The 12,476-nt window shown below is 46.7% G+C and overlaps 3 protein-coding genes across 6 annotated transcripts; all 3 read left to right on the top strand.

Moving 5' to 3' along the window:
• The first annotated feature begins 705 nt into the window (after positions 1-705).
• On the top strand, positions 706-4,275 carry LOC123088494 (TSL-kinase interacting protein 1). 4 transcript variants are annotated; one of them, XM_044510697.1, is made up of 8 exons: positions 706-959; positions 1,806-2,009; positions 2,183-2,379; positions 2,489-2,727; positions 2,958-3,123; positions 3,212-3,600; positions 3,701-3,803; positions 3,925-4,275. In XM_044510697.1, the coding sequence occupies exons 2-8, from the start codon at positions 1,898-1,900 to the stop codon at positions 4,060-4,062; spliced, it is 1,344 nt and encodes a 447-aa protein (XP_044366632.1). In that variant the 5' UTR covers positions 706-959; positions 1,806-1,897; the 3' UTR covers positions 4,063-4,275. The 4 variants fall into 4 exon arrangements, with proteins under 4 accessions (XP_044366632.1, XP_044366631.1, XP_044366629.1 ...); XM_044510696.1 differs by having other exon boundaries at positions 3,212-3,620; positions 3,705-3,803; XM_044510694.1 differs by having other exon boundaries at positions 3,212-3,620; positions 3,705-4,275.
• Positions 4,276-5,133: 858 nt separating this feature from the next.
• On the top strand, positions 5,134-7,074 carry LOC123088496 (60S ribosomal protein L9). The gene is made up of 3 exons (XM_044510698.1): positions 5,134-5,594; positions 5,704-5,826; positions 6,691-7,074. The coding sequence occupies exons 1-3, from the start codon at positions 5,232-5,234 to the stop codon at positions 6,772-6,774; spliced, it is 570 nt and encodes a 189-aa protein (XP_044366633.1). The 5' UTR covers positions 5,134-5,231; the 3' UTR covers positions 6,775-7,074.
• Positions 7,075-8,579: 1,505 nt separating this feature from the next.
• LOC123088493 (F-box/kelch-repeat protein At1g22040) lies at positions 8,580-11,040 on the top strand. Its single transcript, XM_044510693.1, has 2 exons — positions 8,580-8,820; positions 9,377-11,040. The coding sequence occupies exon 2, from the start codon at positions 9,396-9,398 to the stop codon at positions 10,770-10,772; it is 1,377 nt and encodes a 458-aa protein (XP_044366628.1). The 5' UTR covers positions 8,580-8,820; positions 9,377-9,395; the 3' UTR covers positions 10,773-11,040.
• The last annotated feature ends 1,436 nt before the right edge of the window (positions 11,041-12,476 follow it).

The raw sequence follows: 12,476 nt of genomic DNA, 5'->3' as shown, positions 1-12,476 counted from the left end.
GAGGGAAAAAATAGGTGTGGGGGAAGAATGATGGGAGGAGGGGAGTACCAAGGTGGAGGTCAGACAAAAGATGAAGCGGCATGGGAACACTACCCGTTTTCCAAGATAGGGGAGAGGAGATGTTCACGTTTCAAAAAAAGTCCTATTTTTCTTTAATCTGATGTTTTCCATTTTTTTCTTCAAAAATTTAATACAAGGCAAACAATTCTCCAATGGACGATGATGTTTTTAACACACGTTGAACATGCTTTTAACACGCAATGAACTATTTCCGTAACATATAATGAACTTTATTTAGTATACGACCGACATGTTTTTCTGTACACGCCATACATCCGTTTTCAAATTCATAAGCATTTTACAAAATTCGTAACATTTTAAAAAAAATGTGAAACACTTTTTGAAAAATTTGAACATTTCCTTTAATTCCGGAACAGTCTCTTGAAACCCAGGATAATTGTTAAAATTCACCATACGCTTTTCTTGAAATGCCGAACGTTTTCTGAAATTCGGAACATCTTTAAAAAATAAGAAAAATAAAATAAAATAAAAGAGAAAATGAATTGAAAACAAACTCGCGTCAGAACTGGGCCGGGCCATTGGCGGTCGCTTCAGCGTCGCCTGCAACAAGGAGGAGGAGGAGGAGGAGGAGATAGGACTAACCCAAAGCCAGGCCCCACGACCCTCACCCTCCCCCCCCGCCCGCCCTCCTCTCCGGCGACCACCACCGTGCCGGACGCCGCCGCCGCCGCCTCCTCCTCCCCGTCTCCCCCGCCACCCGGCGCCGCCCCGCCCCGCCCCAAACCGCACCCAGGCGGGAAGGGAGCGGCACATCGATCCGTATCATTCTTCCCCCCGAACCGCGCCCGCGACGAGAGGAGCTCTGCTCCTGGATCCCGCCGGTTCCTCCCCGCAGTGCCCCCGGTCGCGGCCCTCCAGCGCGCTGCGCCAGGGAAAGGGTAAACCCTCTCCCACTCCCGCGATTCCGGCTTGATTCCTCTGCTACTCGGTTTGACCGTGGAAACCCTAGCTAGGTTAATCAATAATTAGTTGGCGGAGGGGGATTGGCCTGAGGGTTCGAGGGGATTCAGGCCTGGGTTCATGCGGAGTGTCGAGGGGATTGACGCGATGCGTGAACGGATTTTGTTTGTGAGATCCTCAGTTTCTGCTCGATTTGTGGATGGATTCTTGAATAGGAATGACGCGTGCGGTTCTGGTGTATGAGTCTGGTCAATCGAGGGTAGCATGTATGTAACCAAGTACAATAGTCTTGTTACTGAAAAAGAGAGAATGGTTCTTCCGTAGTCCCGTTCATGTGGATGAGAGGGCGGGTGTGTGCTCTGCTATTTATCATCAATTTTCTCCCCTGGTTCCGGCGCGGGAACGAATTCGTCGCCACCCGGGGGGAGCTTGTGCGTATCTTGTTGTTGCATAACCGTGTGCTTCGTGGCGATCGCAATTAGGGATAAGTTGCTAGGTTTACTATTGCCAATCCAATTCTGAACTTGTGACCTGAAATTCTTGGGAGCAATTTCTTTTAACCCCAAGCTGAACAAATATTATCCTTCTGTTTTGGTGTATAAATGCATAAAAAACGGTGGGGTTTTCACTTCTGTTTACAAGTTTGTGTTGATTCATCATCATACTGATTATCAGATGCAACAAAAGGAATTCTCGCTAAATCAAATTAAAATGTGTTTATTTCATTAGTTCGATACACACAAATTTTCTGATCTGATACAGATGTTGTGTTTGCTGTTTACCAAAAGATGAAGAGTTGTTAGATTCGATAACCGGTTCCACAGTTTAATACCTGCAGGAAAGGTGGAAGTCTTCTACGGCTGGATCAATATTGAACCTGATAGATAGTGCTACTGCCGACGAATATCAGGGAATCATGAAAGCTCCTCAGCAGCACCGTAAACCAACTGACACAGAAGCAAACGTCAAACTTGGTGTTAATAAGATGCATTGCCTGAAGCCAGGCAAATATACCCACAAATCACCAGGTGATGCGTTGGTGCCCTGTTCTTAATTTCTTTTAGTACTGCATTTGTACTGAACTTCATATCAGGTGAATCAACAACTGAAGTAGAAAAATAAATGCTTGTTAGGAGCTATATTTTTGAACTGTAACGACCATATGTCCTTTCAGGTTCTTAATAACCATATTAATTTTCAGGCAATGTTGGGGCTAAATGCAGAACAGGAGATGGTCAATCATTTACTGGCAGTAAGATTGCATTGAAGAGTGGTAGCTCTATGGAAGTACCATTTCTCAACTTGACAAACGTGTCTGCTCAACCGCCAAATTATTCTGGAAAAATGAAGCTTCAGTTTTTTCCAATAGATGAGGCGATTCAAAAGGTTCTACAGCAGGTGATTATCTCATTTTTTGCAAGAGAGATGCATATAATTACTGCATATGATGTTCTTTCAAGCTGACGTTTCTTGCCTTCTTTTGGTTTATCCCTCCATTATGTAACAGGAGAAACACAATCCTTACCTGGAGTTGACTTTGGCTCCGCGAAAGAAGATGTCCTCAATTGTGCAACATCTGAACACAAAATGGGGCCGTTCTAGTTGTGCAAAAGGCGACCTCATGCTCTTCCCATACAGTGCTAGACCGGATAGCATAGCCAGCAGTAAAAAATGGACCCTTAATGATTCTTGCACTGCTGCTGATGTTTATGTTGCTGTTGGCAGCCCTTCAACATTCCGTTTAAGGTTCAATTTCTTACCCAGAAATGGTTACCTTTATTGTGATCTACATATATGAATGGCTCTTTTTTTAATGCCCACTAGATTAATTTAAGGTACTTTCAGATTATCATGATTTTGTATTTATTAACAACATTTCATAGAAGAAATTAGCAACGATGGTTAAGTTTTAGAAGATTCTATGAAAATCAAGGGAATACGAGAAAATTCAGATAATTATCATTTGTTTACTTTAGGTATGGTTGGTTCAAGCCTAATTTGAAGCAACAAACCAGTGAAGCTTCCTTGGCACCAGTGCACTCTGCAGAAAAGACTTTGGGCGACAAACCTTCACATCCTTTTGAGTTTCCAAGTAAATTTGCCAGTCCATCCGTTGAGTGTAACACAGAGAAGACCGTGGTGGTGAGTAAATTTCATGTGCTTCTTGCAATAATGATTTTATTTGTACTGGAAACTTGATCTGAATTTCTTTGTATGTTTCCAAAATTAGGATAACAACCAAAGCAAAGCGACACCGCTTTCATGGATTGACAGCATATCCAATATCAGTTTTGGAGCACTGCTATCGCAGGCTGTGCCCTCTCAAGACAGCAAGCAACCGCCTTTGCAAAACAGCTCGATTTTCCAGCAGCAGATTCCTGCCACGTGCGATTCATTCGATGCTGCCATTGCTTCCTTGATTGCTCGCCAGCAAACAAGCAACCAGCCAAAGGTGTCAAATCCATCCCCCTGGGAAGCAGATGAAACCTGCCATGCATTCCCTCCTCCCCGGAATCAAAATTTATCCAGGGTGCCCTCTTGTGGCCCTGGCAACAGCAGTGCTATTATTACCTCAACTATCCTTGGTTCCATTGCTGAATCCGGTACAGACGGCGACCACCAGCAACACTGGCTACCAGGTAGCTGCTGATGCTCCCTTGTTCTACCAGTGCTGTGTTTTCCACCCAACACTGTTGCTAATCAGCAGCCTTCTCCTTGTGCAGCGCTCTACCGAAGGCACGAAAGAGGGACCAAGGCCCCCTCAGACACCACCAGGCCTGGGCAATGATGATGATGATGTGAAGCCTGATGTGTCGTCGACGGTACCATTTAGATTTAGGGCCTTATTATAACAGACAAACATCGATATCTTTGAGATGCTTTGCTTTGCTTTCTCTTGCACGTAATTGTTGATAGGTTTTTTTATAAATGGTTTACTTTCAGCCTGAATCCACGACCGGTGATGGTTCATTTTACTCTAGTCTTTTGAGTGGAACCGACGGTTTGGTACCGAACAGCTTGGATGCGTTCCCGAAGTTAGTCTGTTTCGTAAGGCTTGGAAGTTTCATATGCAAGACCTGAAGTAGTTACAGATCCTGTAAAGATAGATCAGATCATCGTGCTGCTTCAGTCGGAATTGATTACCTTGGGCTTACTGAAGCCGATTGTGCAGATAGATAAATCATCCAACGACACATGTTAGTCGCATAAACTTTTTTTCTTTTCTTACTGGTCGCTACTTGCGATTTTCGAAATTGTCCATAATCTGCTCGGTCACTCACCATTTTCTCTGCATCCTGTGTTGCTTCCACCGAATGACATATGCTCGATATATGTCCAGATTCAGATATGAGAACCCCATTTTTTTGGGTGGTCTGCTGCGCACATGATCGGCTAAAAGTCTGGGGGTGTTCTGAAGCTCTGGTTTCTGACCAACGGAGTTATTTTTTTTGTTATTCATCATGGTTTTACTTGGATGATTAATCAAGTTGTTTTTAGCAATGGTCAGTTAAGTTTCCTATAAACATGTGTGGATAATAAACCATGGTCAGCTAAGTTTGCTAATAACCATGGTCAGTTAAATTTTCATCATGGTCAGTTTTGTTATTCATCTCTATATATTTATTTAAAGTGGATAATAAACATATGTGTGGTGGACACATGACCACAGACGCATGTGGAATTTGGAAAGTTTTGATCATCTATGAGTTGAGCAAAATTTACCCAAGTTTGTTTATTTATTTCTTTCGTACCTACATTTTGACCTTTTCATAGAATTACAAATACCATGATCATACCATATCATATCAGGAGAGCATGGTTGCACTCTCAATCTCATCCGAGAAAGTCTCATCCGAGGAAGCCTCGGCACATGAGTAGTTACAAAATGATGAACACGAGACGACGACGGCTTCAGAAATCCTGGATGTAACTCTTTGTTCACGGAGGATCGTCTGTACTTCTGTAAAAACTTTCGCTTTCAAAAAAAACAAAATGAAAAGTACTGAGGGCCTTTTTCAGGGGAAGAACTTTTTTTAGGGCTCTTTCAGAAGGCCGTGGTGCTGCCGTGTGCAGCCCAGCCGAGAGCCGAGAGAAGCCCGGCCCAGCAACCGAAGCGAGAGCCCAGGCTATAAACACGTGACCCTCAGTCCCCCCACCCCACCCTCTCTCCCCAAACCCTCGCCCCCTCCCCCGCCGCCGCCGCCGCCGCCAAGCAACCAGCCCCCAGCACCCATCACCGGCCGGCGAAGATGAAGACGATCCTGGCGTCGGAGACGATGGAGATCCCGGAGGAGGTGACGGTGAAGGTGTCGGCGAAGATGATCTCGGTGACGGGTCCCCGGGGCACGCTGACCCGCAACTTCAAGCACCTCAACCTCGACTTCCAGCTGCAGGAGGGCGGGCGGAGGCTCAAGGTGGACGCCTGGTTCGGCACCCGCAAGACCATGGCCGCCATCCGCACCGCCATCTCCCACGTCCAGAACCTCATCACGGGGGTCACCAAGGGCTTCCGCTACAAGATGCGCTTCGTGTATGCTCACTTCCCCATCAACGCCTCCATCACCGCCGCCAACCGCGGCATCGAGATCAGGAACTTCCTCGGCGAGAAGAAGGTAGCCGCCGCTTTTCTTTTACCCCACTCTGTCGCGGATTCGACGCGCAGATCTCGCTTTTCCGTCGAGATGATTGGGTGTGTTTCTGATGTGATGATTTGGGTTGCAGGTGAGGAAGGTGGACATGCTCGACGGGGTCACCATCCTGCGGTCCGAGAAGGTCAAGGACGAGATCGTCCTCGACGGCAACGACATCGAGCTCGTCTCCCGCTCCGCCGCCCTCATCAACCAGGTGAATCAATCAATCAATCAAACAGGATCCGGCCCCTTTCTTTCTTTGCTCATGTGCATAATGATGCTGCCTGAATAATTTGGTTGATCTGAAAACAAACTCGCGTCAGAGTTGTGGATCATGGATCATTGGGGGAAACTAGTATGATAGATAGATGTGCTTAGGAATCATTGTGGTTTATTGCTTGTGAGTGACACTGTGCCCTCTGTTTACTGTGAGTGCAAATGTCTGCTTGTGCTGTCCAGCTTGTTGCAAACAGGGTTACCTGTGCTGCCCATCCCATTATTGGCCATTTCTATTCGCAGCGGCCATCTTGTGGAGTTTCTAGTGTTATTAGGCTGTTTGTAGTTATATCATGCAAGCTCATGTGTTCTTAATGATGTGAAGTAGGAATTACGATAATCTGCCCAGACGCTATGCATCCAGTAGCAGCAGAAAATTTATAGCCAGATGTATCATCTGTTTGATTTTTGTATAAACATGGTGGAAATGGACTAACCTGGGTCTGACATGTGCTTATTGACCCAGTTCATCCGTTAGGGTTTCGTTTTTACCGGTTGTTTCATGGTATCATAGTAACCAAAATGACTTGTTAACAGGTTCTTTCATATGTGCAACAATGGTTGGTTTCCCTTCCATTTTGGTTCCTGTAGCAGTGCATTAGGTCTGTTCCACTTGAATTATTCAAGCAATTTTCATCTTGGACGGTTGCTGAGACATGCATTGCTGTTCCACATCTGTTTGCAGTGATCTATTCATCTCACTTGCACAACATATATCTGCCGTGCATTGCAGTTTCCAGTTGCTTTCAGTCCTCTATTCATTACCACTAACACTAGTGTTCCTTTTCTTGCTTTTCTGCAGAAATGCCATGTCAAGAACAAGGATATCAGGAAGTTCTTGGACGGCATCTACGTCAGCGACAAGGGCGCCATCAAGGAGGAGTAGAGAGCCGGAAACCGTCCCGCCCACCAGAAGCCGTGTTTCTGCCTGCCGTGTTTGTTTCATCGTGTTTGTGTCTGTCTGTCGTCGTCGTCTTCGTGATTTTGAACTTTCTCTAGACTGAATTTTGTAGCGGAGTTAAATTTTTAGGGATGTGCCGTGGAACATGCTATCTTTATTGTTATCCTGCATATCGTCGCCGCCGCGAGAACCGGTGCGACGCTTATCTAGCCCTAAAGGCTGAAGACATGGAAGAAGTGTTTGAGGTTAAAACAGGACATGAACGTGCTCTACCGTTAAATGATTTGGTTACCCGCCTCCTTTTGAGCTGATTCGAGAATGCCATTTCTCTGAGTTGAAGGAACAGGTCAGGTGGTGGTGGCGGCCATTGATGAATATTTCCTTCTTTTCTTCGGGTTTACACATTGGAGTCTGAACACCTTGAGATGCCTACTGCACATAGTAGGTACTCCCTCCGTTTGGAATTACTTGTCACAAAAATGGATGTATCTACAACAAAAATACATCTATACATCTAGATACATTTCATTTCAAGATTTGCCGACATGGATGAGAGCATCTCTAACATACCCCTTAAAATCGCGAACTGTAAAACTGAGATACGAGTAAAAAATAAAAAAAATTGTATTTTAAGGGTTCATTTTATCTACGGTAGATTAGATACTCTAAAATAAACTGGAAAATTGGGATAAAGAGCTCTTTCCTCCAGTCCAGCTGCTGCCGCCCCTTCCCTTAGCCGGCCACGCCCCGTCGCCTTCGAGCTTATCCAATTCAAACCTCCAATTCAAACCGGCAGCGATCGCCTTCGAGCTTATCCAATTCAAACCGGCAGCGATCGATTGCGGTATCTAGCGGCCTTTTCCAGCATGCGGTGATGAATCCCGACGAAGGATTCCAACAGTCAGACTGAGGTCATGCGGGTCTGCTAGAAATGCTCTGAGCGTACATGACCATCTCAATCATCAAAGGGCCGGGGTGCCGCCATCTTCCCCGTTCCCCAAACAACAAAATCGCCCTAAGACCGCTAATTCGTATTTTCACGTCAACTAGCTACTCCCACGGTCCCAGAATACAAAAGCGTTTCTTTTACATCTTTAGTTGCTTATTAGGCTTTCTGTCATGAAGCTCTTCAAGTCTTTTTCTGGACTCGTTCTAGCCTACGGTACAATCCCAATGTTCACCGACTCGGATCGGTTGGATGTTTCACAGAAATAGGGTGTGCGTGCATGGCCATCTCAATCATCAGAGGGCTGAAGCTTCTCACGCCGTCTTCCCCCTTTTCCCAAACAAAACCGTCCTAAAAGCAACTCTAGCACCCACCGCATCCCGCCCGGCCCGCAAAATAACCGTCAAATTGCGGGTCGGGACCGAAAAAGCAGCCCGATCAGACCCCGCATTCCGCCCCGGCCTGCAAATTTTTTTACGGGGCGCGGTAAATCTTCTCCCCCAACCTCTATCTTCACGGGCTGGGAGGCCGATCCGAGCTGAACCCCTATCTGGCGTGAGATTTGACGGGAGGGACATTTCCTTATAGAATTTACATGGTTGCCGTTTCGCTTAACATGGAAAAGGGAAGAAACATTTTATTTTATTGGAAGGAGAATAATAGTAATGAAGAAAGAAAGAGAAAGGGAGAAAAAGCTCCCAAAATAGTAGTACTAATAGATAAGTAAATAAGTCGACGGTTACTTGGTCACCATCGAGGTCGAAGCAGAGCCACGCAACTCCCACACGACTCCTCCGCGCTCGCCGCCGGCGCCGTCGCCGTCGCGCCGCCATGCTCCAGCCCCGAAGCTGCGCCCCCGCCCGCCTCCTCCTCCTCTCTTCTCCCGCGGCCTCCCCCCTACCCGCTCCTCCCCACCGCCCCATCCCCGCCGTCTCCCCGAACCCTAGCCTCGCCGCCGCGGAGGACTACCGCCTCGGCGACCTCACCAGGCCGCAAGCCCACCTCAAGGCCCACGCCGTCCTCGGCCTCGGCCTCTCCCTCTCCACCGGCGGCGCCCCTGCAGCGCAGCAGCAGTAAACAGCCAGGTAAAACTGTATGCGCGGGGCGGGACCAGTGTATTTTTATTCAGTCTTTCTGTCGTACGGCATGAATTTGAGCCCGTTTTGGTTGTTGGAATGACGAATCTCTTGCGTGTTAATCTTGTTGTCAAGTTAAAGGAACTAACCGTGGCCGATTCCTCGTTAGGGCGATGTTTTCTTGCAGTTAGGGGATTCGGCTGTTTCCTTGACTCTTAGCTAGCTGTGAATGTGATAGAACAATAGCCACTCCTGCTTGGTTCCTCCCCAAGATCCCCATGGTCTCTCGCATGCTAAGATGGTCGAAACTTACATCTGCTCAAGTAGTAAAAATTCTAGTTCCCTTTGCAAGTTTGATTGAATTGTTGTCCACCATCAGAATTCAGAGATGGAGTACAAATTTACAAGGTAGACATGGAGCTGCCTATAAGTGAACACCACATGTTTCAGTTCCTGAGACATTGTATTTCCGTTATGAAAGTAATGGAAAGGGCAAAAGCCCGGTTCGAAAAAAAAAAGTGAACACCACACTGATATTTGGCTTTTCTTTTGGGCCTTTTTGTAGATACAAGAAGTTGGAAGCAATGGGGGCGTCTCTCAGCTTCCCCAACAACGGGAAGCAAACCTTGGAGCACGGGGAAGCGTCGAAGCCAGGTTCCTCGAAGAAGCTACGCCACGGTCATTACCACCCGAGGCTGATTCCTGACCTCCCGGACGAGATCTCCCTGCAAATCCTCGCGAGGATGCCAAGGGTGCGGTATCTTAGCAGCAAGATGGTTTCACGGAGCTGGAAGGCCGCCATCACAGGTGTGGAGCTGTACCGGGTGAGGAAGGAGCTTGGCGTGGATGAGGAATGGATTTACATACTCACCAAGGCGGCCGATGGCAAGCTGTCGTGGCATGCTTTTGATCCGCTTTGCAGCCGGTGGCAGAGGCTGCCGCTCATGCCCGGGGTTGCTCGTGGGGGGAGCCGTTTAGGCGGTTTGGTGAGCGCTGGGATTAGGATCTCTGGTGCTATTAGAGGCTTGCTTCGCCAGGAGGATTGGTTGGACAAGATTCCCTTTTGTGCTTGTGCCGTTGGAACGATCGATGGATGCCTCTATGTTTTGGGCGGGTTCTCCAGAGCCACAGCGATCAAAAGTGTGTGGAAGTATGATCCAGCTGTAAATCTGTGGCAGGAAGTAAGCTCGATGAGCACCGCACGAGCGTTTGGCAGGACTGGCCTGTTGAACAACAAGCTGTACGTTGTCGGCGGTGTCATTAGGGAAGAAACTGGATTGGCTCCGCTTCAATCTGCTGAAGTGTTTGACCCGGCCACAGGAATCTGGGCAGATGTGCCAAACATGCCCTTCTCCAAAGCACAAACTCTGCCGACTGCATTCCTGGCCGACTTACTGAAGCCGGTTGCTACAGGAATAGTCTCGTTTGGAGGCAAGCTGTATGTGCCTCAGAGCTTGTATTCCTGGCCGTTCTTTGTTGATGTTGGTGGGGAGGTGTTTGATCCCGCGACGGACTCATGGTCAGAGATGCCTGTAGGCCTGAGCGAGGGTTGGCCTGGGAGGCAAGCAGGGACAAAATTAAGTGCTGTTGTGAATGGGGACCTATATGCTCTGGAGCCACCGACTTGTTCTGATGGAGGCAAGATAAAGACGTATGATCCGAAGGAAGATACATGGAAGGCTGTTGTTGGCCAGGTGCCTGTTGGTGACTTTGCGGAGTCAAAATGTCCGTACTTGCTTGCGGGGTTTCTTGGGAAGCTCCATTTGGTCATCAAAGATATGAACAACATGATCAGCATCCTGCAAACGGACGCTCTAAAGCCTATGGATGCAACTGGCTCGACATGCCAAAACCCCGATGTCTCTTGGCCTTTGGAGCAAGGCAATGATGTTTGGAGAATGGTGGGCTCAAAGAAATTTGCGGCTGCCGAACTTGTTAGCTGCCAGGCGCTCAGCATATGAAGCTTGGAGAAACCATACATACATTCTGCTCTGCTGTACGTACCCTGTGAATCATTGTGTCTTTTGTAAAGTAGATAACTTTCTATCATACATCTGATCAAGCCATGATGAACTTGTTGGGTTCACCTCAACAGCACATGTGAATGTCGATTAGAATGTAATCTTGCCAGCAGTGTGCACCAATCTGTGTTTAATCCATATATGTAAGTAAATGTTTGGTTCTGTCTACACCTATATATAATAACTTCACATTAGAGGGAGAAAGTCATTGCTTTGGCCATCTGAACATCATGCAGCCTGCTGGTACTTTGGTACCTTTTTCTGTTCTGGTTTCTTGATGGAAAGTAACCTGTTCCAGTTCTGAAATCATCATTGCGAGAAGTATGCATATGTATTTGTTTTCTGAACTTGTTGGGTTCACCTTAACAGCACATCTGACTGAATGATATGGATTGGAAATGTAATCTTGCCAGCAATGTACACACGCAATCTCTGTGTGTTTACTCCAAATATGTAAGCAAATGTTTGGTTCTACCCCGTATGTAACTTGGCATAAGATGGAGAAAGTCATTGGCTCATTGCTTCGGCTTCGGTCCAAATATATCACCATGAATGTAGTTTGTTACAGGTTTTGACGATGCATATCTCGACACATTTGGGTTTGAATTCCTGAATTTGTTGGGTGGTGGTGAACTGGTAGGGTGGAACTTAATTCCATGCCATGCTTCTATCTCTGGTCGACTGGATTTGTCCAAGATTTACTTGTGCTGATTGGCAGTTAGTGTTGGCAGGTTTCTTTGTTTCGACTGAAGGGCCTTTTTCATGTTCTCATCTTCCACTGAGATAAGTATTTATTTTTATCCCTTCATGTTCTCATCTTCCACTGAGGTAAATATTTTTTTTATCATTCTGGGGAACTTTTGTAAATAAAGTAGCATGATTATTGCTTTCTTGCTATGCGTCGTCTGTTTTCTCTGAACCGAGACATGTTTGAGTTGACGCTGACTGAGATACAGTACCCCCGGTAAACAATTTGTGAAGCAAAAAACAACAACAACAACAATGCTTTTGTGAACTAATACCGCTTGCAATTTTTTGGCTACGTTTGCAGATCTCGAGGCATGTGTGTGCGGTTGGAAGAAACACTGAAGAAATTGGAGCGTATACTTGCTGTGACATCACACTGGCAGGACTTTCTGAACGGAGTATGTATGAACATTATCCATACGCAGAACAAGAAGCTTAAGCTGTACCACACGGGAAACTTCGAGCAGTATGCCCAAACACGATGTGGACTGGAAGAGTAGCAACAAATGAAGCAGTACAATTGGGAACTTGGGACTCCTCTGGTCCGCCAAGCCGGCACGGTAGGCTCAGAGTAAGGAGAAAATGCTTGCCTTGCCAAGATGGAGCGTGGCGGTCTCACGGAGAAGCTCCCAAGGTACTGACATTCCGCTTCACCAATGCCGCCTGTCCAGTACATTATACACATCACAAATTTTATCTTTCTATCTATATATAAAGTGGGACCATATTATACGAGATGGTACGAAATCGACCAGCAGCGGAAAGTGCATAAGCATATTTAGAAGGGCGGTAAGTGGTATAGAATAGAAACAAACAGAGTGAATCAGAGCTAGAGTAGACTGCCATAGATATGGCAGGAGACGTATGGACGGGATGATAGATGTCTCACCTGATCAT

The sequence above is a fragment of the Triticum aestivum genome, chromosome 4A, assembly GCF_018294505.1.
Source record: "Triticum aestivum cultivar Chinese Spring chromosome 4A, IWGSC CS RefSeq v2.1, whole genome shotgun sequence".
In the NCBI taxonomy this organism is placed as follows: Eukaryota; Viridiplantae; Streptophyta; class Magnoliopsida; order Poales; family Poaceae; genus Triticum; species Triticum aestivum.
Note: the sequence above shows the minus strand (reverse complement) of the source record. Positions and strands in the feature narration are given on the sequence as shown.

Excerpts from the sequence above, each read along its gene's own strand:
- LOC123088494 (XM_044510697.1), top strand. The coding sequence starts at position 1,898 with ATGAAAGCTCCTCAGCAGCACCGTAAACCAACTGACACAGAAGCAAAC. Across the intron at positions 2,010-2,182 it reads ATATACCCACAAATCACCAG|GCAATGTTGGGGCTAAATGC; the intron begins GTGATGCGTTGG and ends ATTAATTTTCAG. Across the intron at positions 3,124-3,211 it reads ACACAGAGAAGACCGTGGTG|GATAACAACCAAAGCAAAGC; the intron begins GTGAGTAAATTT and ends TTCCAAAATTAG.
- LOC123088496 (XM_044510698.1), top strand. The coding sequence starts at position 5,232 with ATGAAGACGATCCTGGCGTCGGAGACGATGGAGATCCCGGAGGAGGTG. Across the intron at positions 5,595-5,703 it reads ACTTCCTCGGCGAGAAGAAG|GTGAGGAAGGTGGACATGCT; the intron begins GTAGCCGCCGCT and ends TTTGGGTTGCAG. Across the intron at positions 5,827-6,690 it reads CCGCCGCCCTCATCAACCAG|AAATGCCATGTCAAGAACAA; the intron begins GTGAATCAATCA and ends GCTTTTCTGCAG.
- LOC123088493 (XM_044510693.1), top strand. The coding sequence starts at position 9,396 with ATGGGGGCGTCTCTCAGCTTCCCCAACAACGGGAAGCAAACCTTGGAG.